This window comes from Pleurodeles waltl, chromosome 10 (assembly GCF_031143425.1).
Source record: "Pleurodeles waltl isolate 20211129_DDA chromosome 10, aPleWal1.hap1.20221129, whole genome shotgun sequence".
NCBI lineage: Eukaryota > Metazoa > Chordata > Amphibia > Caudata > Salamandridae > Pleurodeles > Pleurodeles waltl.
Window position 1 is genome coordinate 79,333,801 of NC_090449.1, and position 21,171 is coordinate 79,354,971.

At 47.8% G+C, this 21,171-nt stretch overlaps 1 protein-coding gene across 1 annotated transcript in view; it reads left to right on the forward strand.

Moving 5' to 3' along the window:
- The window catches only part of MEIOB (meiosis specific with OB-fold), a 564,292-nt gene that overhangs the window by 411,034 nt on the left and 132,087 nt on the right, over positions 1–21,171 (forward strand). Inside the window, exon 9 of the mRNA XM_069212275.1 lies at positions 6,856–7,009. Within this exon, the coding sequence (XP_069068376.1) occupies positions 6,856–7,009 (154 nt within the window). The remainder of the gene's footprint in view (positions 1–6,855; positions 7,010–21,171) is intronic.

Sequence of the window (21,171 nt, forward strand, 5' to 3'; positions counted from 1 at the left end):
ACAAATCAGACACACAATTATTAAGAATATGCTCTCTCAGGATCAAGTTATACAGGCTGTCATAATCAGTAACTTTACTGCCATGTAACCACCCCTCCAAGGCCTTCACTGCCTGGTCAATGAAATCAACCCAGTCTTGTGAAGACTCCTTTTTGGTATCTCTGAACTTTATCCTGTACTGTTCAGTGGTTAAGCCATAACCATCCAGGAGTGCATTCTTAAGAACTTGGAAATTGTTAGCATCATTTTCTTTTACAGTAAGGAGCCTATCCCTACCTTTTCCAGTAAATGATAGCCATAGGATAGCAGCCCACTGCTTTTGAGGGACATCCTGTACAGCACAGGCCCTCTCAAGTGCAGCAAACCACTTGTTAATGTCATCCCCCTCCTTGTAAGGGGGAACTATCTTATGCAGATTCCTGGAATCATGCTCTTTTGCAGGATGACTATGGGGAATACTGCTGCTGCCACCATGGGTATCTAAACCCATTTTCTGTCTTTCCCTCTCTATTTCTAAAGACTGTCTATCCAAATCCAGCTGTTGCTTCTTGAGCTTCAGTCTGGTTTGCTCCACTCTCAATCTATTGAGCTCCCTTTCCAACAATCTGTCATCAGGGTGGGTGGGAGGGACATTTCTAGATACAGAGGTATGATGGGAATGAACAGAAGGAGACCTGTCCCTTACAGAGGGCACCCTAACAGCTTGGCTACCAGTATAATGTGAGAGCACATCATCAGTATGATGTGATTCAACCTCTGTACCAACTATGCTAGACTGTCTAGTAATGGGCAGGCTGAGAAGTTTCTTTCCTGAACCTTTTCCTGGGGGAGTCCCTGGATCAGATTGAGAACCATTAGCTACTTTTTCTACAGATTGGGCACTTATGGCCTTATCCTGTACTCTAAGCATATTAATTAACAGTTCTAAGGAAGGATTCTTCCCTACACTCAAACCTCTCTCTATGCAGAGACTCCTTGCTCCTTTCCAGCTAAGGTGATCATATGCAAGTTTGGACAGTTCAACTTTTTGGCCTGTGCCAGACATTTTTTAGAGAGAGTTAAAGTGATAGCAAAAGAGAAAAAAGTTTTCAGAACTTTTTGGAAAGACAGAAAAAAACTTTTTAAACTTTTAAGAACTTTTTGAAAGTTTAGAAGTACTTTTCAGCACTTAGAAAAGAGTGAAAAGAGGAAATGCAAAACTTTTTGGCTATGTGTATATACACTGACCTTGTTTTGTATATTTTTCTCTTATGAAAAGTACAATGACAAGAGTGGTAAGTAGTCTCAAAGCACTTATCCCACCACTGCACAACCAATGTAGGAGGCTGGACTGGCTTGTAGTGAGTACCAAGGGGTACTTGCACCTTGCACCAGGCCCAGTTATCCCTTATTAGTGTATAGGGTGTCTAGCAGCTTAGGCTGATAGATAATGGTAGCTTAGCAGAGCAGCTTAGGCTGAACTAGGAGACGTGTGAAGCTACTACAGTACCACTTAGTGTCATATGCACAATATCATAAGAAAACACAATACACAGTTATACTAAAAATAAAGGTACTTTATTTTTATGACAATATGCCAAAGTATCTTAGAGTGTACCCTCAGTGAGAGGATAGGAAATATACACAAGATATATATACACAATAGCAAAAATATGCAGTATAGTCTTAGAAAACAGTGCAAACAATGTATAGTTACAATAGGATGCAATGGGGAAACATAGGGATAGGGGCAACACAAACCATATACTCCAGAAGTGGAATGCGAACCACGAATGGACCCCAAACCTATGTGACCTTGTAGAGGGTCGCTGGGACTATTAGAAAATAGTGAGAGTTAGCAAAATAACCCACCCCAAGACCCTGAAAAGTGAGTGCAAAGTGCACCAAAGTTCCCCTAAGGACAAAATAGTCGTGTTAGAGGGAGAATGCAAGGAAAACACAAATCAGCAATGCAACAACGATGGATTCCTGTCTGAAGGTACCTGTGGAACGAGGGGACCAAGTCCAAAAGTCACAAGCAGCTCGGAGATGGGCAGATGCCCAAGAAATGCCAGCGGTTGGTGCAAAGAAGATCTTACTAGGCTGAAGAACTGTGAATACTGCAGGAACGACAAGGGCTAGAGCCTTCCCCTTTGGAGGATGGATCCCCCACGCCTTGGAGAGTCGTGCAGAAGTGTTTTCCCGCCGGATGGACGCCAACAAGCCTTGCTACACGCAAATCGTGCGTTTGGCGTTTTTGGACGCTGCTGGGGCCCAGGAGGGACCAGGAGGTCGCAAATTGGACCTGCAGAGAGAGGGGACGTCGAGCAAGACAAAGAGCCCTCACTGAAGCAGGTAGCACCCGGAGAAGTGCCAGAAACAGGCACTACGAGGATGCGTGAAACGGTGCTCGCCAAAGTTGCACAAAGGAGTCCCACGTCGCCGGAGACCAACTTAGAAAGTCGTGCAATGCAGGTTAGAGTGCCGTGGACCCAGGCTTGGCTGTGCACACAGGATTTCCGCCGGAAGTGCACAGGGGCCGGAGAAGCTTGCAAAGTCGCGGTTCCCAGCAATGCAGCCCAGCGAGGTGAGGCAAGGACTTACCTCCACCAAACTTGGGCTGAAGAGTCACTGGACTGTGGGGGTCACTTGGACGGTGTCGCTGGATTCGAGGGACCTCGCTCGTTGTGCTGAGAGGAGACCCAAGGGACCGGAGATGCAGCTTTTTGGTGCCTGCGGTTGCAGGGGGAAGATTCCGTCGACCCACGGGAGATTTCTTCGGAGCTTCTGGTGCAGAGAGGAGGCAGACTACCCCCACAGCATGCACAAGCAGGAAAACAGTCGAGAAGGCGGCAGGATCAGCATTACAGAGTTGCAGTAGTCGTCTTTGCTACTATGTTGCAGGTTTGCAGGCTTCCAGCGCGGTCAGCGGTCGATTCCTTATCAGAAGGTGAAGAGGGAGATGCAGAGGAACTCGGCTGAGCTCATGCATTCGTTATCTAAAGTTTCCCCAGAGACAGAGACCCTAAATAGCCAAAAAAGAGGGTTTGGCTACCTAGGAGAGAGGAAAGGCTACTAACACCTGAAGGAGCCTATCACAAGGAGTCTCTGACGTCACCTGGTGGCACTGGCCACTCAGAGCAGTCCAGTGTGCCAGCAGCACCTCTGTTTCCAAGATGGCAGAGGTCTGGAGCACACTGGAGGAGCTCTGGACACCTCCCAGGGGAGGTGCAGGTCAGGGGAGTGGTCACTCCCCTTTCCTTTGTCCAGTTTCGCGCCAGAGCAGGGGCTAAGGGGTCCCTGAACCGGTGTAGACTGGCTTATGTAGAATTGGGCACCTCTGTGCCCAACAAAGCATTTCCAGAGGCTGGGGGAGGCTACTCCTCCCCTGCCTTCACACCATTTTCCAAAGGGAGAGGGTGTCACACCCTCTCTCAGAGGAAGTTCTTTGTTCTGCCATCCTGGGCCAGGCCTGGCTGGACCCCAGGAGGGCAGATGCCTGTCTGAGGGGTTGGCAGCAGCAGCAGCTGCAGAGAAACCCCAGGAAGGGCAGTCTGGCAGTACCAGGGTCTGTGCTACAGACCACTGGGATCATGGAATTGTACCAACAATGCCAGGATGGCATAGAGGGGGCAATTCCATGATCATAGACATGTTACATGGCCATATTCGGAGTTACCATGGTGAAGCTACATATAGGTAGTGACCTATATGTAGTGCACGCGTGTAATGGTGTCCCCGCACTCACAAAGTTCAGGGAATTGGCTCTGAACAATGTGGGGGCACCTTGGCTAGTGCCAGGGTGCCCTCACACTAAGTAACTTTGCACCTAACCTTTACCAGGTAAAGGTTAGACATATAGGTGACTTATAAGTTACTTAAGTGCAGTGTAAAATGGCTGTGAAATAACGTGGACGTTATTTCACTCAGGCTGCAGTGGCAGGCCTGTGTAAGAATTGTCAGAGCTCCCTATGGGTGGCAAAAGAAATGCTGCAGCCCATAGGGATCTCCTGGAACCCCAATACCCTGGGTACCTCAGTACCATATACTAGGGGATTATAAGGGTGTTCCAGTAAGCCAATGTAAATTCGTAAAAATGGTCACTAGCCTGTCAGTGACAATTTGGAAAGAAATGAGAGAGCATAACCACTGAGGTTCTGATTAGCAGAGCCTCAGTGAGACAGTTAGTCACTACACAGGTAACACATACAGGCACACTTATGAGCACTGGGGCCCTGGGTTACCAGGGTCCCAGTGACACATACAACTAAAACAACATATATACAGTGAAAAATGGGGGTAACATGCCAGGCAAGATGGTACTTTCCTACAATCGCTGACACAAGAAATAACTTGACTGAAGGCTAATGAAGCACAGACTGCTTAATTAAGTCTCATTCAGCCAGAGGCAGACTTACTTTCTCATCAATTCAGGCTAATTCTGGTGTGGTGAAAGGATAGAAGTGATATAATTCGAGGACATTTGAATTAATTCGTTTCAGGCATTCTAACTGAAAACGTTTTCACGCTGAACCACCACAATACCCAGTTACCTGAGAAATGTAAACAGAACTGGGAGAGGACAACCAGAAATCGCTATATTGCATATAAATCATATATAGGAGGGCAAAGTAAGCCCATGCCCTACGACCAGCAGTTCTTAAAATTAGAATGCACTCAACTTCATAAAGCCAGGAACTGCTGTGGGAATAAACTCTTAGGCCCATATTTATACTTTTTGACGCTAAACTGCGCTAACGCAGTTTAGCGTCAAAAATTTTTGCGCCGTCTAACGCCATTCTGAAGCGCCATGCGGGCGCCGTAATTATGGAATGGCGTTAGCCGGCGCAAGCAGACCGGCGCTGCCTGGTTTGCGTGGAAAAAAACCACGTACACCAGACAGCGCCGGCGTAGGGGGAAAATGGCGTATGGGCGTCTTAAAATGGGGCAAGTCAGGTTACGTCGAAAAAATCGTCGTAACTCGACTTGCGCCATTTTTTTTCGACGCCCATCCCCCATCAACATGACTCCTATCATTGTAAAGATAGGAGTCATGCCCCCTTGCCCAATGGCCATGCCCAGGGGACTTATGTCCCCTGGGCATGGTCATTGGGCATAGTGGCATGTAGGGGGGGACAAATAAGGCCCCCCTATGCCACCCAAAAAAAATTGAAAAATAACAAAAATTATACTTACCTGAACTTACCTGTACTTCACTGGGATGGGTCCCTCCATCCTTGGGTGTCCTCCTGGGGTGGGCAGGGGTGGCAGGGGGGGTCCCTGGGGGCAGGGGAGGGCACTGTGGGCTCATTTTGAGCCCACTTGTCCCTTAACGCCATCCCTGACCCAGGCGTTAAAAAGCGGCGCAAATGCGCCGTTTTTGGCCACGCCCACTCCCGGGCGTCATTTTTGCCCGGGAGTATAAATACCACGTAAAGGCCTGGGAGTCATTTTTTAAGACGGGAACGCCTCCCTTGCATCTCATTAACGCAAGGAAGGGGTTCACGCTAAAAAATGACGCTCACTCCGGGCACTTTGGCGCCCGAAGCGTCTAACGCCATAGTATAAATATGGCATTTGTTGGCGTTAGTTTAGCGTCGAATTTGCGTCGAAAAAAACGACGCAAATTCGGCGCAACCAGAGTATAAATACGGCCCTTAATCTCCAAGTAATAGGCCCCATATAGGACTCTATCAATGCCTGATATTGAGTATATTTTGATGTTGGAGCTACTTGGTGACGCAACAGGTACTACTGGTTAGAACAACTATTTGCTGGCTATTATAAAATGATTCTGGGGATTGTGGGTGGGTCCCTGCTAAGCCCACTGCTTCTGTGGCTCAAAAAAGACCAGGCTGCAGTTTTTGGCTGAACATATGCCTGTATATAGAACTGCCACTGCACAGCCATGATGAGCTGAACTTTCGAGGACTGCGGCACATGACAACTCCGGTCATTTTGGATCGACACGCCAAGCTCACAGAAGCGAGTGGCCCTTGTCTAAGTGCTACAGTTGCCCTGTTGGCAATAATTAGAATAAGCTAGATGTTTACGTCTACTGGGGACAAGAATAGAAAATCAGCTCTGTTTTTCCTGCAGACCCAAGTGACTGACAAAGAGAGATGAAATATGCTGCAGTAGACTGCCCAACATGGAGATCTTGTCCACAAGTGCTTTGTGAATTAGGCATAGAAATGCAATCGTAGACTTTGCCCCACAGCTAGTCATTTCAATTTGTGCAGTGTATGTAGTAGAATGTTTTGTGATTTCCTGATTTTGTTTTAATTGGAAGGTAGACTAGTGTGAAGTCACTTAGGAGGTTCGTTCTTTATTCCTATTAGGCCCTAGCACAGTGGTTCCCAACCTTTTGAATTCTGTGGACCCCCATTTTATCAATCCTGGAGCCCAGGGACCCCCACTGAATCATTATTGGAACCCGGGGACCCCCACTAAGTCATTACTGATAGCTGGGACCTAATATTATTAAATTTTTTAAGCAGTCGCGGACCCCCTGAGGAGGCTTTGCGGACCCCCAGGGGTCCCCGGCCCACAGGTTGGGAACCACTGCCCTAGCAAACATAGCATCATAGTTCTAGACAGGGCGCACCCCTTCCATCATGTGCCTACCTGTAATTAACCGCTAGACTCACCTAGCTCACAGAACCCAGCATCATGCTTTCGCAGCTTTGACACATCACATGCATACACTAACATACGACCACCTCAGATCCTTGCACAAAATATTTGAAAATGTCCTGTCAATGAGAAATTGGACTGTCACTGAATAAAAGCTGAACGCTGTCCATTCACATCTATATGCAGACCTCTCAATGGAAAAAAATAATTAATTTATCGAAATTTCGACTTTATTCCTAGTGCAGTCAATTTTTGACGTGTACACAGTGAAGCAGTTGAAGGCAAAAGCCTTGCAGTGCATAGACAAAACGGACACCGTCTATGGAATTGTGTACGCCTATATTTCCATGCTGAATATCGATACTGATGTTGGCAAGATCATACGTAATCGATGGTAAGTTATCGGCAATTTTTTATTAATACAGCTTTGTGTTTAATCTTGAGATGGCATTTGAGGCTGTAGAAATCAAATGAAATAAGTAACTGACAGTTAAACAACTGCCTTGCGACACGACACAGTTACTGGACTTGTCAAGAGCCTCTTGTGAAAACACGGTGGTGTAAATATTCTTCTGACAAAAAACGCACAGTTGGAAAGTATGGAGCCAAACTGAGAGCAGGAAAAAATACACACATACAAACACACACACACATATATATATATATATGTATATATATATATATAATCCTACAGAGTTTAAGCTTTGCGGGAATTGACACAGACTGATGTCTGTGTATGATCCCCATTTGGTTTGTCTTTGGTACTTGGGCCTGGCCACTACCCCAAGGCCTGTGGTGAGTGCATGTCAATGTACCCCTAGGTGCTTTACCAACAGACAATAAAGCTCCTGTGGCACTGCAGAAGAAGCCCCCCACGTCACTCCCAGTCCCACTTCCAAAGAAGGTCTTGAGTCTGTCTTGGAGTTGTTCCCGAGGTTCTCCCACTCCAAGACTGGTTCCTCCAAGTCGGGTACCAGCATGAAGCACAAGAAGAAGAAGCTGAAACTTTCTTCGACTCACTGGTCCAAAATGGTGCATTTAGGCCCTATTTCTGCTCTCCACCTGTGGAGCCAGCGTCAGGGTCCACTCCGCCCTACCCAAGTCTTTCCTGAAAGTGTAGTGACCTCCTGCCCTGCTAAAGGAACTTTAAGACTCCAAGCACATCATTTTTTGGCCGTTGGCTCTCTGTGGCGAGCCTTTGATACCCAGGGGCCGTGAGGGGACCCGGCTGAGTTACCACCAGTGAGTTTGCCTCCAATGCCACCTGGTCCAAATGGATCCACGCCTGCGGTCTATTCTGATGCCGACAACACCCACCCCGACTTCAGTCCCTCTGGCGTCAACCTCGATACTGCTGGCACAACTGAACAAGGAACCCATCCACATATCTGAGTCGGAATTGGCCCCTCTGCCTCGACTCAATTCTTACACAAACGTCATCCAGACCATATCCACCCCTGGATTTGCCGCTTGTTGACAGGCCCTTCCTGACTGAGGTGGATGATGAGGATGAAGAGTATGCCTCTTTGGGAGATGATCCTGACCAGGAAGAGAACTGGTTATGCCAGCAGTCTAGACACCTCCCCAGATTCTGGCATGCCTTCTTCTCTGGGCCCGGTTTCGGAGGAAGGTGCATCCTTCATTATTGTGATGCACAGTGCAGCAGAGGTCCTTGACCGACTACTTCCTGCTGTCGAGGTCAAGACCAACGTCTTAACAGAGGTGCTTCCCCCAGAGTAGAACTCTATTTAACCTATGCTCCCCTTTAGTGAGGCCCTCACCAATGTTCGCCTGGGAGCCTAAGCTAAACCTTGCATGGGGGCTCCTGTGCACCACATGACTGTCCGTTGTCATCGTCCTGCCCCAGGAGACTCGGCTTTCCTCTCCCAGCATCCCTCCCCTGAGAGCCTTGTGATATAGGCCTTTGCAGCCAAAGTTAAACCTAACACTTTCCTTTCCACCCCACTAGATAGGGAATCCAAGAGGCTGGATACTTTTGAGAAGCACATTTTCTCTTCGGCCATTTTGACTTTGCAGTTAGTGAAAACTGCATGTCTCTTCGACCGATACTCCCATGCATTACGGAACTTGGTTGGGCAGCTGCTCCCCATGTTTCCTGAAGACAGCCACGCCCTCGTGCGACCAATCCTTGAAGGACGACGAGCATGCAGCAAAGTTCCCTATCAAGAGTGGGCTAGACACCAGAGACTCTCTAAGCAGGGCCAGGTCCTTCACAGTGGCCCTCCATCACCCGGCCTAGTTGGATCCTCTGGGCTTTCCAGGGAAATGCATTCATCCCTTGTTAACAAGCCATTTGATCGCTCCCTCTTGTTTCGCGACAAAGCTGATTTAATGCTTGAGCATTTTTAGGAAAGTTAAGCCACTGCCAGGTCCCTGAGCCTTTCTCTTGGTTCCCGAACATAGCTGCAGTCCTTTTTCTCCTTCCATGGTCGTGGGGCATCTGCAGTTTCAGCCAAACCCCCAGCCCAGCAGGCTACCTAGCCATTTTGTGGATGGGGTAACAGATCCCAAAAAAGACGAACTGCTTGTCCAGTTCCCTGCCCCCTGGCTGCCGTAGCCCCAAAGTGTAGGAAAGTGCCCCTTTTCGACATGGTCACCCCCTACTTTTTGCCTGCTACATGATGCAGTTTTGAATGAAAGTGTACTAGATTCCTGCTATCCAGGTCTCCAGTGCCAGATCTCTTTCCCTAAAACTGTACAATTGTTCCTCAATTGGCAATACCTTTGGCACCATTGTAAGTCCCCAGCAATTGGTACCCCTGGTACTTAGGGTATGGGTGTCAAAAAGGGTCCCCAAGGGCTGCAGCATGTATTGTGCTACCCTCAGGGACCCCTCACCTTCAGGCTGCCATTGCAGACTGCGTCTCTTTGTGCAGCTAAAAATGAAAACATGACATGGCACACAGCCTGTGTGCCATGTCCCCTAACACTGCATGCAGTATATGTAAGTCTTCCCTACAGAAGGCCTTACAGCCCTAAGGCAGGGTACAATATATTCTCGAATATTGGATCTTTCATAGATTCACATGCTTGAATATTCCCTGTTGTCGAAGTGGGAGTCCCGCAGTAACCTTATAAAGCAGTACATGTTAGTTTCATAGGCTATAATGGCAATGCACATTCTGTTTAATAGGCTATCTACTTCCTTTTTTAAAAAGGACTAAACTTGACCTATAACCAATCAGACACCAGCACCCTCTAGAACACTCCCAACAGAGGCTGTTTCCCTCAGATTTTCTACCGCATGTCACGTGAAGGGAGTCTCCTCGAGCTCTGCTCAACTACCTGTTTTTTCCTCACAAAATTATAAAAAGAACTTCATTCTTTAGCAATTATTAGTACAACTGGACTGGATAAGTCCCAGATTTTAAAGAAAAGCCTTTTCAGACCTCACTCAGAGGATCCTCACAAGCAATATATTTATTGTTTATATCCAGGTCATAAGGTAAATGACTGTAAAAGCTGACTAAATTTCTCTCAAAAAACTTTTAAGGACAGAGAAGGTAGACTTTTATTGTGGCTTAAGAAACTTAAGACCAGTCCTCCTCTATCTGAGGAGGACAGTGATAATTAATCACAGGCTACAACTTCAAGTAAGAGGCAGAGAATTGAAGAAAAACGTTATTCAGAGCCAAAGGCAAAAGTCAGTAAAAAATCCAATTATACCGACAGTGGCCAGGAGAGGATGTACAAAGATCAACCTTCAACCTCCAAACAACTCTTACCTAAGTCTCTGCCCACTACTCCTTCACTGAAGGAAACTGTCCTTAAAGATGCCTCACAATCTGCTCTGTCAAGGTTGAGAGTAAAAAAAATCAGATTCAGTGTCGACAAAAACGTCGATTAATAAACCACCGTGGACACGTTCGTTGACGGTAACAACAATGACCATAACTCCTACCTTTACTTCACCAAGTTCTCCCATGATTATGGCATTGTCTCCGCTGTCAATGACAATCGTAACGGTGAAGGCTATTAAACACCATTCGTTGGATGCCCCATCGACAACCTACTCCAGTTCCTCATCGCCACATACACCGTCGATGGCCCAAGAACAATATGCTTTAACCTCGTCAACAACTTCATCGACGAAGAGCTCGTCGACAAGGGCAACGTCGCCGAAGAAGACCTCGTCATCTAAGCTTCTGTCAACGGCCATACCGTCGACGGTGGCTGTCTCGCCGACGATGACTCTGTAGTAGGCTGGCCTGGCTTATAGTGGGTACCTGATGGTACTTACACCTTGTGCCATGTTCAGTTATCCCTTATTAGTAGATTAGTAGTGTTCTAGCAGCTTAGGCTGATAGAGGTAGCTATAGCAGAGCAGCTTAGGCTGAACTATGAGACATGCAAAGCTCCTACTCTACCACTTATATCATATTGGTACTATATCATAAAAAACACAATATTCAGGGTTAGAACAGTCAGAAAGTAGTGCAAACACTGTAGAATACAATAGGATGTTATAGGCGTAGGGGTAACAAAAACCATATACTAAGAAAGTGGAATGCGAACCACGAATGGACCCCTAGGCTAGTGTAGTGTGTAGAGGGTCGCTAGGAGTGTACGAAAACACTAAGGGCCAGATGTAGCAACTGGTTTGCATGTCGCAAACTGCGAAAAACGCAGTTCGCGACATGCAAAACGGACATCGCGATGCTGATTCACATTTTGCGAGTCGGTACCGACTCGCAAAATGTGAATCCGACTCGCAAATAGGAAGGGGTGTTCCCTTCCTATTTGCGACTCGCACCGCGATGCTGAGTTGGTTTGTGACCGCGTAAGCGGTCGCAAACCAACTCGCAGTTAACACCCACTTGAAGTGGGTGGTAACTCATTCGCAAACAGGAAGGGGTTCCCATGGGACCCCTTCCCCTTTGTGAATGTCGCTGAAAATATTTTTTCAGAGCAGGCTGAAAAAATGAAACCAAATGGTTTCATTATTTTTTTGAATTGCAACTCGTTTTCCTTTAGAGAAAACGGGCTGCAAGTCAAAAAAAATAAACTGCTTTATTAAAAAAGCAGTCACAGACATGGAGGTCTGCTGTCTCCAGCAGGCCACCATCCCTGTGAGTGCAGGGACTCGCTATGGGGGTCGCAATTTGCGACCCACCTCATTAATATTCATGAGGTGGGTCTTTGCGACCCCATAGCGAGTCGCAGAAGGTGTCTGAGACACCTTTCTGCATACAATTTTGCGAGTTGCAAATTGCGAGTCGGTATGAATCGCAATTTGCAACTCGCAAAATTGTCTTTTGCTATATCTGGCCCTAAGGGTGTCCAAGATACCCTACCCCAAGACCCTGGAAGGTAGGAGTAAAGTACTACTATTTCCCCAGAAACACACTAAACTTGTGATAGAGGATTTTGCAAAGACCACAACAGGCTGCAAAGCACTGAAGACGGATTCCTGCACCTGAGGACCTGCAAAGGAAGGGGACCAAGTCCAAGAGTCGTGAAAGTGTCTAGGGGGGCAGGAGGCTACTAAACCCCGGATGAAGGTGCAAAACGGCTGCCTCTGGATGGAAGACGCTTAAGATTCTGCAACAAGGAAAGGTGCTAGGAACTTCTCCATCGTGCAGAAGATGTCACACGGAGTGCTGGAGGATGCAGCATTTGTTTCTTTGGCAAAAGACTGCAAACAAGCCTTGCTAGCTGCAAGAGTTGCAGTTGAAGAAAAAGGGTGCTGCCCAGGCTCAGGAAGAACCAGGATGTCGCCACTTGAGAGAGGAGACAGAGGGGGCCCTCAGCAACGTAGAGAGCCCATGTACAAGAAGGTAGCACCTGCAGAAGTCCTTGAACACGGGTTCAAGAGGACTGAACACAGCGGTCATCTCAACACTGTAAAAGAGGGTCCCATGAAGGCAGAGGTCAACTCAGGGAGTTGGGCAATGCAGGACGGAGTGCTAGGGACCTGGGCTTGGCTGTACATGAAGGATTCCATGGAAATTAGCACAGAAGCCCTAGAAGCTGCAGTTCATGTGGTGCACAGGATTACTGTCTGGAGAGGGGAGGCAAGAACAGTTGGACCACTGGACAGTCTGGGTCACTTGGGTCCACCATCTGTGCCCTTCAAAGCATTTCCAGAGGCTGGGAGAGGCTACCCCTCCCCAGCCTTTAACACCTATTTCCAAAGTGTTAGACCGGACAGCCTTAGGGTGGTCACCACTAACTTTTTGCCTGCCTCCCTCCACTTTTTGGACACTGTTTTTGCTGGTTTTTAGACTCTGCGCACTTTACCACTGCTAACCAGTGCTAAAGTGCATATGCTCTCTCCCTTTAAACATGGTAACATTGGACCATACCCAATTGGACTATTTAATTTACTTATAAGTCCCTAGTAGAAGGCACTATATGTGCCCAGGGCTTTTAGATTAAATGCTACTAGTGGGCCTGCAGCACTGATTATGCCACCCACTTAAGCAGCCCTTTAACCTTGTCTCAGGCATGCCATTGCAAGGCCTGTGTGTGCAGTTTCACTGAAGATTCGACTTGGCATTTAAAAGTACTTGCCAAGCTGAAAACTCCCCTTTATCTACATATAAGTCCCCCCCTAAGGTGTGCCCTAGGTAAACCCTAGAGCAGGGTGCTGTGTGGGTAAAAGGTAGGACATGTACCTGTGTAGTCTACATGTCCTGGTAGTGTAAAACTCCTAAATTCGTTTTTACACTACTGTGAGGCCTGCTCCCTTCATAGGCTAGCCTTGGGGCTGCCCTCATACATTGTTGGAGTGGTAGCTGCTGATCTGAAGGGAGTAGGAAGGTCATATTTAGTATGGCCAGAATGGTAATACAAAATCCTGCTGACTGGTGAAGTTGGATTTAATATTACTATTTTAGAAATGCCACTTTTAGAAAGTGAGCATTTCTCTGCACTTAAATCTTTCTGTGCCTTACAATCCATGTCTGGCTGGGTTTAGTTGACAGCTCCTTGTACATTAACTCAGACACACCCCAAACACAGGATACTCAGCCTCACTTACATACATCTGCATTTTGAATGGGTCTTCCTGGGCTGGGAGCGTGGAGGGCATGCTCTCACTTAAAAGACTGCCACACCCCCTACTGGGACCCTGGCAGACAGGATTGAACTGAAAGGGGACCTGGTGCACTTCTAAGCCACTCTTTGAAGTCTCCCCAACTTCAAAGGCACATTTGGGTATAAAAACAGGGCCTCTGCCCTACCACCTCATCCACTTCCTGGAGAAGAAACTTGTAACCAGAACCTGCATCTTGCCAAGAAGAACTGGCTGGCTGCCCAAAGGACTCACCTGACTGCTTTCTATGAAGGATTGTTGCCTTGCTGTTGCCCTTCTGCCTTGCTGCTCCCTGGCTGTGGTGAAGAAGTGCTCTCCAAGGACTTGGATAGAGCTTGCCTCCTGTTCCCTGAAGTCTCAGGACCAAAAAGACTTCTCTCTTACAACTGGACACCTTGTGCGGTGAAAATTCAACGCACAGCTTGCTAAAACCGACGCACAGCCTGTCCTGTGTTGAGAAATTCACAGCATGCCGAACCGGAATGACGCAGCTCGACTTCGCAAGGAAAAGATCGCCGTGGTGCCTGCGTTGCGACTGGAACTTTGACGCACGGCCCACTGGATCGACGCACAGCCAACCTGGACGACGCAGCCCGACTTCCAGAGGGGAAATCGACACAGCACCTGCAGTGCGGGAGAAATTTCCCTGCAACGCCCACCGGAACGACGCAGAGCTTGTCACAAGCCCAGGATTCCACGCACAGACCCCAGGCGCCTGAAAACCCCGCAACTTGAAGAGGACCCACGACCGAGCACCGGAAATCGACGCACAGCCGTTCCTGCGTGGAAACTAAAAACGCATCGACCGTGTGCGGCCCGAGAAATCGACACACACCCCTTTGTTTCCACGCTTCTCCTCCTCTGCGGCCCTTTGCGGAGATTTTTCACACAAACCAGGTACTTTCTGCTTGAAAGAGACTTTGTTTGCTTTTAAAAGACTTAAGACACTTTATATCACTTTTCAGTGATATCTCTACATTTACTTATTGCATCTTTGATCGTTTTGACCTGCAAATATCCAGATAAATATTATATATTTTTCTAAACACTGTGTGGTGTATGTTTGTGGTGCTATATGGTGTTATTGTATGATTTATTGCAGAAATACTTTACACATTGCCTTCTAAGTTAAGCCTGACTGCTCAGTGCCAAGCTACCAGAGGGTGGGCACAGGATAATTTGGATTGTGTGTGACTTACCCTGACTAGAGTGAGGGTCCTTGCTTGGACAGGGGGTAACCAGACTGCCAACCAAAGACCCCATTTCTAACACAAAGGGAGAGGGTGTAACACCCTCTCTCAGAGGAAATTCTTTGTTCTGCCTTCCTGGGACTGGGCTGCCCAGACCCCAGGAGGGGAGAACCCTCTCTGTGGGGTGGCAGCAGCAGTGGCAGCAGCGGTAGCTGCAGAGAAAACCCCAGAGAGCTGGTTTGGCAGTACCCGGGGTCCATAGTGAAGCCCCGGGGATGCATGGGATTGGCACCCCAATACGAGATTTGGTATGGGCGGACAATTCTATGATGTTAGACATGTTACATGGCCATATTTGGAGTTACCATTGTGAAGCTACATAGGTATTGACCTATATGTAGTGCATGCGTGTAATGGCGTCTCCGCACTCACAAAGTCCGGGGAAATGGCCCTGAACTATGTGGGGGCACCTTTGCTAGTGCAAGGGTGCCCTCACACTTAGTAACTTTGCACCTAACCTTCAGCAAGTGAAGGCTAGACATATAGGTGACTTATAAGTTACTTAAGTACAGTGTAAAATGGCTGTGAAATAATGTGTGCGTTATTTCACTCAGGCTGCAGTGGCAGTCCTGTGTAAGGTTTGCCTGAGCTCCCTATGGGTGGCAAAAGAAATGCTGCAGCCCATAGGGATCTCCTGGAACCCCAATACCCTGGGTACCTTGGTACCATATACTAGGGAATTATAAGGGTGTTCCAGTGTGCCAATTAGAATTGGTAAAAACGGTCACTAGCCTATCTGCCCCAGGTGACAATTGTAAAGGCAGAGAGAACATAAGCACTGAGGTTCTGGTTAGCAGAGCCTCAGTGGCACAGTTAGTCACTACACAGGCATACACACTTAGGCCACAAACTATGAGCATTGGGGTCCTGGTTAGCAGGATCCCAGTGAGACAGGCAAAACACACTGACATATACTCACAAACAGGCTAAAAGTGTGGGTAACAATGCTAGAAAGAGGCTACCTTCTCACAGACTCCGTCAACAGGCTTGTCGATGACTATTCCAGATCCAGGACTTACGACGATGCCATTGTTGACAATAGCTTTACCGTCACCAGAAGAGCATTCACTAGCGAAATCGTCAATGAGACTACATCATTCTACCATTTCGCAATATGAAAGATCATTTGCACCACTATCCCTTTTACCACAAAAAACAGATCATCAGAGTCCATAAATCTACCTATGCCTTGGTCACCAAGTAAAGTCCTGGCTTACCCGCCTATTCACCTCCTCTATGATGATGGGGACTCTGATAATGAAAGACCTTTTGGGGCAGTTAGTAGCCCATCACAACTAAGAGTGAAATGCCAAGACTTTGATGATGACGACAATGAACAGTACCATGAGTATTAAAGTTCAGCTGACCAAACACAACAGAAGCAGCGGGAGCGTAAAGAATTTCACCAGGAACAATCTCTTCTTATGCCAGCATTTATAATAACAAATCTTCATAGTATGCTTCAAGACTATTACCGTAGGTTTCCGTTTTCACTTCCTGCGACACCAATAAAGCAAGTTCCACTACTGACGCAAATTTTTCAAACACTTGTTCCGTTGCTAAGGTCCACTCCATTGGTTTCCACACAGATTAGCTTGGCACAAAAGGTTGTTTCTCTCGTAGGGGATTTCCATGCATAGTCATAAGCACTGAATAGTTCAGCGCGCCTGCGGGGACCCCGGAGCACTGTTCTGTAATGTATTCTTAAGTGTAGATGTTAGCCTTTCTTGAAAAAAGGCCTGTTAAACCACTTAAGAATATCAATGTGCAGCCTAGGTGAAAAGTTACACTGGCCAAATTGTTTATTCTTGAGGTTGGAAAGAAAGACAGCTGTAGTATAGATACACCTTTAAACATATATTTATTCTAGAAATATAATAAAAAATATATTCTCAAACTTTATTTACACCTCCAAATGAGAAAAAAACTATGCAGAGCAGTGTAGCCCATAGGCTGCCATTATACAGGATATAAATAGAGCTGTGCCTTTAAGAAAGGAAAGTCTTCCTGTATCCCATCATGCACAGAAAAAAGGCAGTTGCCTCAGTTCTTTTTTCCGGCTCCTTCTGACAGGACCCTGAAGCATTGAGCTCTACCTTACAAAGCTTTTTTGACAGAAAATTCAATTAAAATTCTTTGGTTTTCAAGTTCACTCGACATTTTTCATCTAGAGTGAGCTTTTGCTAACCTTTACTGTCAAATTCTGACAGAAATCTAAACTTTTTCTGTCTTTAGAATGCCTTCACTTTTTGACAAGTGCCCTAGTTGTGGCAGGAAAAAGGCCAAAACAGACCCACACCAGGTCTGCATTATTTGCCTACCATCAAGTCACAAACCTGATGCCTGTGACATTTGCAAGACTTTCTCCAGAAGAACTCTTCGCGACAGGGAGAAAATTCGGCTTCAGGCAAGAGAGGACAGGAGAAGAAGAGGGCAATCTGCCACGGAGCGAGGAGAAGGTCAGTCTTCTACCAGGGCTCTCCCTGTGTCCTCTGGAGCAGTTGCCACACCTGCTCACAAACGCCATAGGTCTCCGACGACGTCGAGAGCATCGACGTCGAGACCGGGAACGGCACCAACATGTTCGCCGTCGAAGACCGGCTCGCCGTCGAGGAAGAGACATCGCTCGACGTCGACAGCCGTATCACCGTCGAGACGGCGTAGACACTCGCCGTCAAGAAGGTCTTGGTCCAGACGGGGACAATCGACGTCAGTGGACAGTACTCGTCGTCGAAGACACTCGCCGCCATAATATCGTCGTCAAGGAAGATCACCGTCGAGAGGATCTCAGCGCCGAGAGGAGTCAACGCCAAGAGGTACTCGCCGCCATCGTACTTCGACGTTGAGAAGTGTGTCGACGTCGAGGAGACATTCCAAGAGGCCTAGGAGGGTTTATACCACTTCAGAATCCTCGGCTTCTCTCATTCTTCTACCGACTTCACCTCAGCCGCCTCCTCAGCCGTCACCTCTGCCACAGACACCTCTGGCACCTACAGCTCCTCCGCCGGCTCCTCCTTCAGAGTCCGTCCCAGTGACTCCAGCAGAATCCACAAGATATTCCCGACATTCTTCGAGACGCTCTTCTTCCTCTCGACACCATCGTCAACGTGAATCGGTTCAAAGATCTCCTCGTTCCCACCATAGACATTCCTCTTCGTCCACAAGGGATTACTCTCCAACCCTATCTGACTCTCCGTCCCGAGAGTTTCTCCCATAGACGACGTGAACACCTTCCAAGAGGTCTTGGTGCACGGTGCTACCAAATTAAACATCCCGCTGGCGGTGCCCGCTCCAACAACATCTGTGATTTTCGAGACATTACACCAGCGGGCATCTTCAAGACCATTACTACCACTGGTCCCAGGGCTTCTTGAACCGGTAATGGATATATTTTAAACACCGGCCACAACTAAAACTGCTCCTTCCAGGCTTATAAAGAAATATCGCCCCCCGGAGCAGGCCCTCTATTCCTAAGGTCGGATGCGGTGCCTGACTCGGTGGTCATAGTGGCTGCAAAAAAGTTGCATTCTACATCTCCGTCTTCCTCCTCACCACCGGACAAGGAGAGTAGAAAGATTGATGCCGCAGGTCGCAAGGTATGCTCTACCTCAGCCATCACGATGAAAGCAGCCAGCGCTACTGCGCTGTTAGGCAGGTATGATCGTGCCCTTTGGGACTCTGTGCTGCAGTTTGCGGAACATCTCCCTAAAGAGAAAAGAGAAGATTTTTTGGAGATCGTAAGTGAAGGTGCCATGGTCTCCAATCAAGTGATAAGCGCCGCTGCCGACTCTTCGGTGCTATCCGCACATAATTACACTCATGGAGTGGCCTTAAGAAGACACGCTTGGCTACGCCTGACGTCTCTTAAACCAGAGGCACAACAGAGAATTCAAAATTTGCCCTTCTCAGGCTCCACTTTGTTTGGCTCTCATGCTGACGACGAGATGTCGAGAATGAAAACTGAACTAGACACTGCGTGTGGTTTGAGAATGAAAACTGAACTAGACACTCTGAAAGCGGTGGGCATCGAGAAACCGAGAGAGCAACGGAAAACATTCCGTCCTAACCAACGAAGGCTCTTTACGCGCAGGTATCAAACGTCACAGTGGATGTCTTCAAGACCCCAGCAACAACAACAACATCAAAGAACCTTCTGGACACAACGAAAGTCGGCAAGGGGTCGCACTACACCGCAAACCCAGACAACTCGTCAGGCACCAGCGTCTAAGCCCTGATTCCTCGCTTCCCCTCCTCCGTTACCCACTCCGGAAGGGGGGAGTATCTCAAATCATCTGGACGAGTGGCAACGCATCACATCAGACGCCTGGGTGTTGAATATTGTGCGGAATGGCTACTCTCTCAGGTTCATCAGCCCTCCGCCGTCTATTCCACCCAAACCAGTGAGTCACCACCTCGACGCTCTTCAATTAGAAGTAGCAACCCTATTACAAAAGAGAGCAGTAGAACCCGTCCCGATCAATCAGCATGGAAAGGGAATCTACTCGAGGTATTTTTTGGTACCAAAGAAAGACAAACAAGAGTTTCGTCCCATTCTAGACCTAAGGGTAGCAAACTAGTGGATTCGCAGAGAAAAATTCAGGATGCTATCCTTGCACCAAATTTACCCTCAACTTCGTCAGGGCGACTGGCTCTGCGCGATAGACCTCCGCGACACTTACTTTCACATTCCGGTGATCGAGAAACATCGAAAGTTTCTAAGGTTCATCGTCTGAAAAAGTAATTACCAATTTACTGTACTACCCTTCAGCCTCAAATCAGCACCGAGAACTTTTTCCAAATGCATGGCGTGGTGGCAGCCCATTTGAGGAAACATCGAATATTCGTCTACCCCTATCTAGACAATTGGCTCATAAAAGCTTCCATGTATCTAGAGGCTCAACAGCATTTCAACTGGTCTCATCAGCTCCTCCAGAGCCTGGGCCTTCAAGTCAATCTTCCCAAATCTACAGCAACACCTGTTCAGAGGCTGCATTACTTAGGTGCCATCAGAGATATCATACAAGGAAAGGTGTTTACTTCGGAGGAACGACGATTGTCAATCCTCCAAAAGTGCCAGCAGCTCCAGAAAACACCTCAGACCACTGCAAGAGTGATATCGTCTCTCCTGGGCTCGATGGCATCTTGCATCCATCTCATTCCCAATGCTCGCCTCCATATGAGACCCTTACAGGAATGTCTGGAGGATCAATGGTGTCAACTAGTGGACGATTGGGAGAACAGTGTCCTTCTTTCTCCCCACGCCTTACAATCCCTCAAGTGGTGGTGTTCACCCAACAATCTTCTGGAGGGGATTCCATTCCAACAACAGCCGCCAACCCAAACCATTGTCACAGACGCATCGCTGCTTGGATGGGGAGCGCATATGGATCGCCTTCGAGTCCAAGGCAAGTGGTCACAGAGAGAGCGACTGTATCACATCAACCTGTTGGAGCTTCGCGCAGTCCATTTTGCGCTCAAAGCCTTCCTCCCATCTCTGAAGACGAAAACTCTGCTTCTCTAGACGGACAACGTGGCCACCATGTATTATTTAAACAAACAAGGAGGCAGAGGTTCAAACAATCTGGCATTGGCTCCTAGCCAGGAACCTCTCACTAGTGGCAACTCACCTTCAGGGCATACAGAATGTTCAAGCGGATGCCATCAGCCGCGCAATGGACAAAAACCACGAATGGGTTTTGCACGACGACGTCATCCGTTCCATTTTTGAAATGTGGGGTACCCCCTCTATAGACCTATTCGCAACCCCAGAAAACAAAAAATACCAAAGCTTCGCCTCCAGATACTACCATCCAGGAACGCTGGGGAATGCCCTGTGGATAAGCTGGTCAGAAGCATTTCTTTACGCCTTTCCACCGCTTCCCCTGATACCGGCAGTCCTCCTGAGGCTATCCAATGCTCACTCCAGGATGATTCTCATTGCCCCGGAATGGCCACGCCAGTGGTGGTTTCCAGACCTACTTCACCGGTCTCTCAAACCACACATCAGGCTGCATTGTCGCCCAGACCTTCTCACGAAGTTCCGAGGCCAGATATCTCATCCCAACCTCTCATCGTTGAATTTGGCAGCATGGCTCCTGAGTTAGTACAATATGGTCACCTGAACCTACCTCAGGACTGCATGGAGATTCTGAAGGAAGCGAAGCGCCCCTCCACGAGAACAGCTTATGCATGCAAATGGAAAAGGTTCTGCGTGTGGTGCTTGGACAATAATGTTGACCCAATATCCTG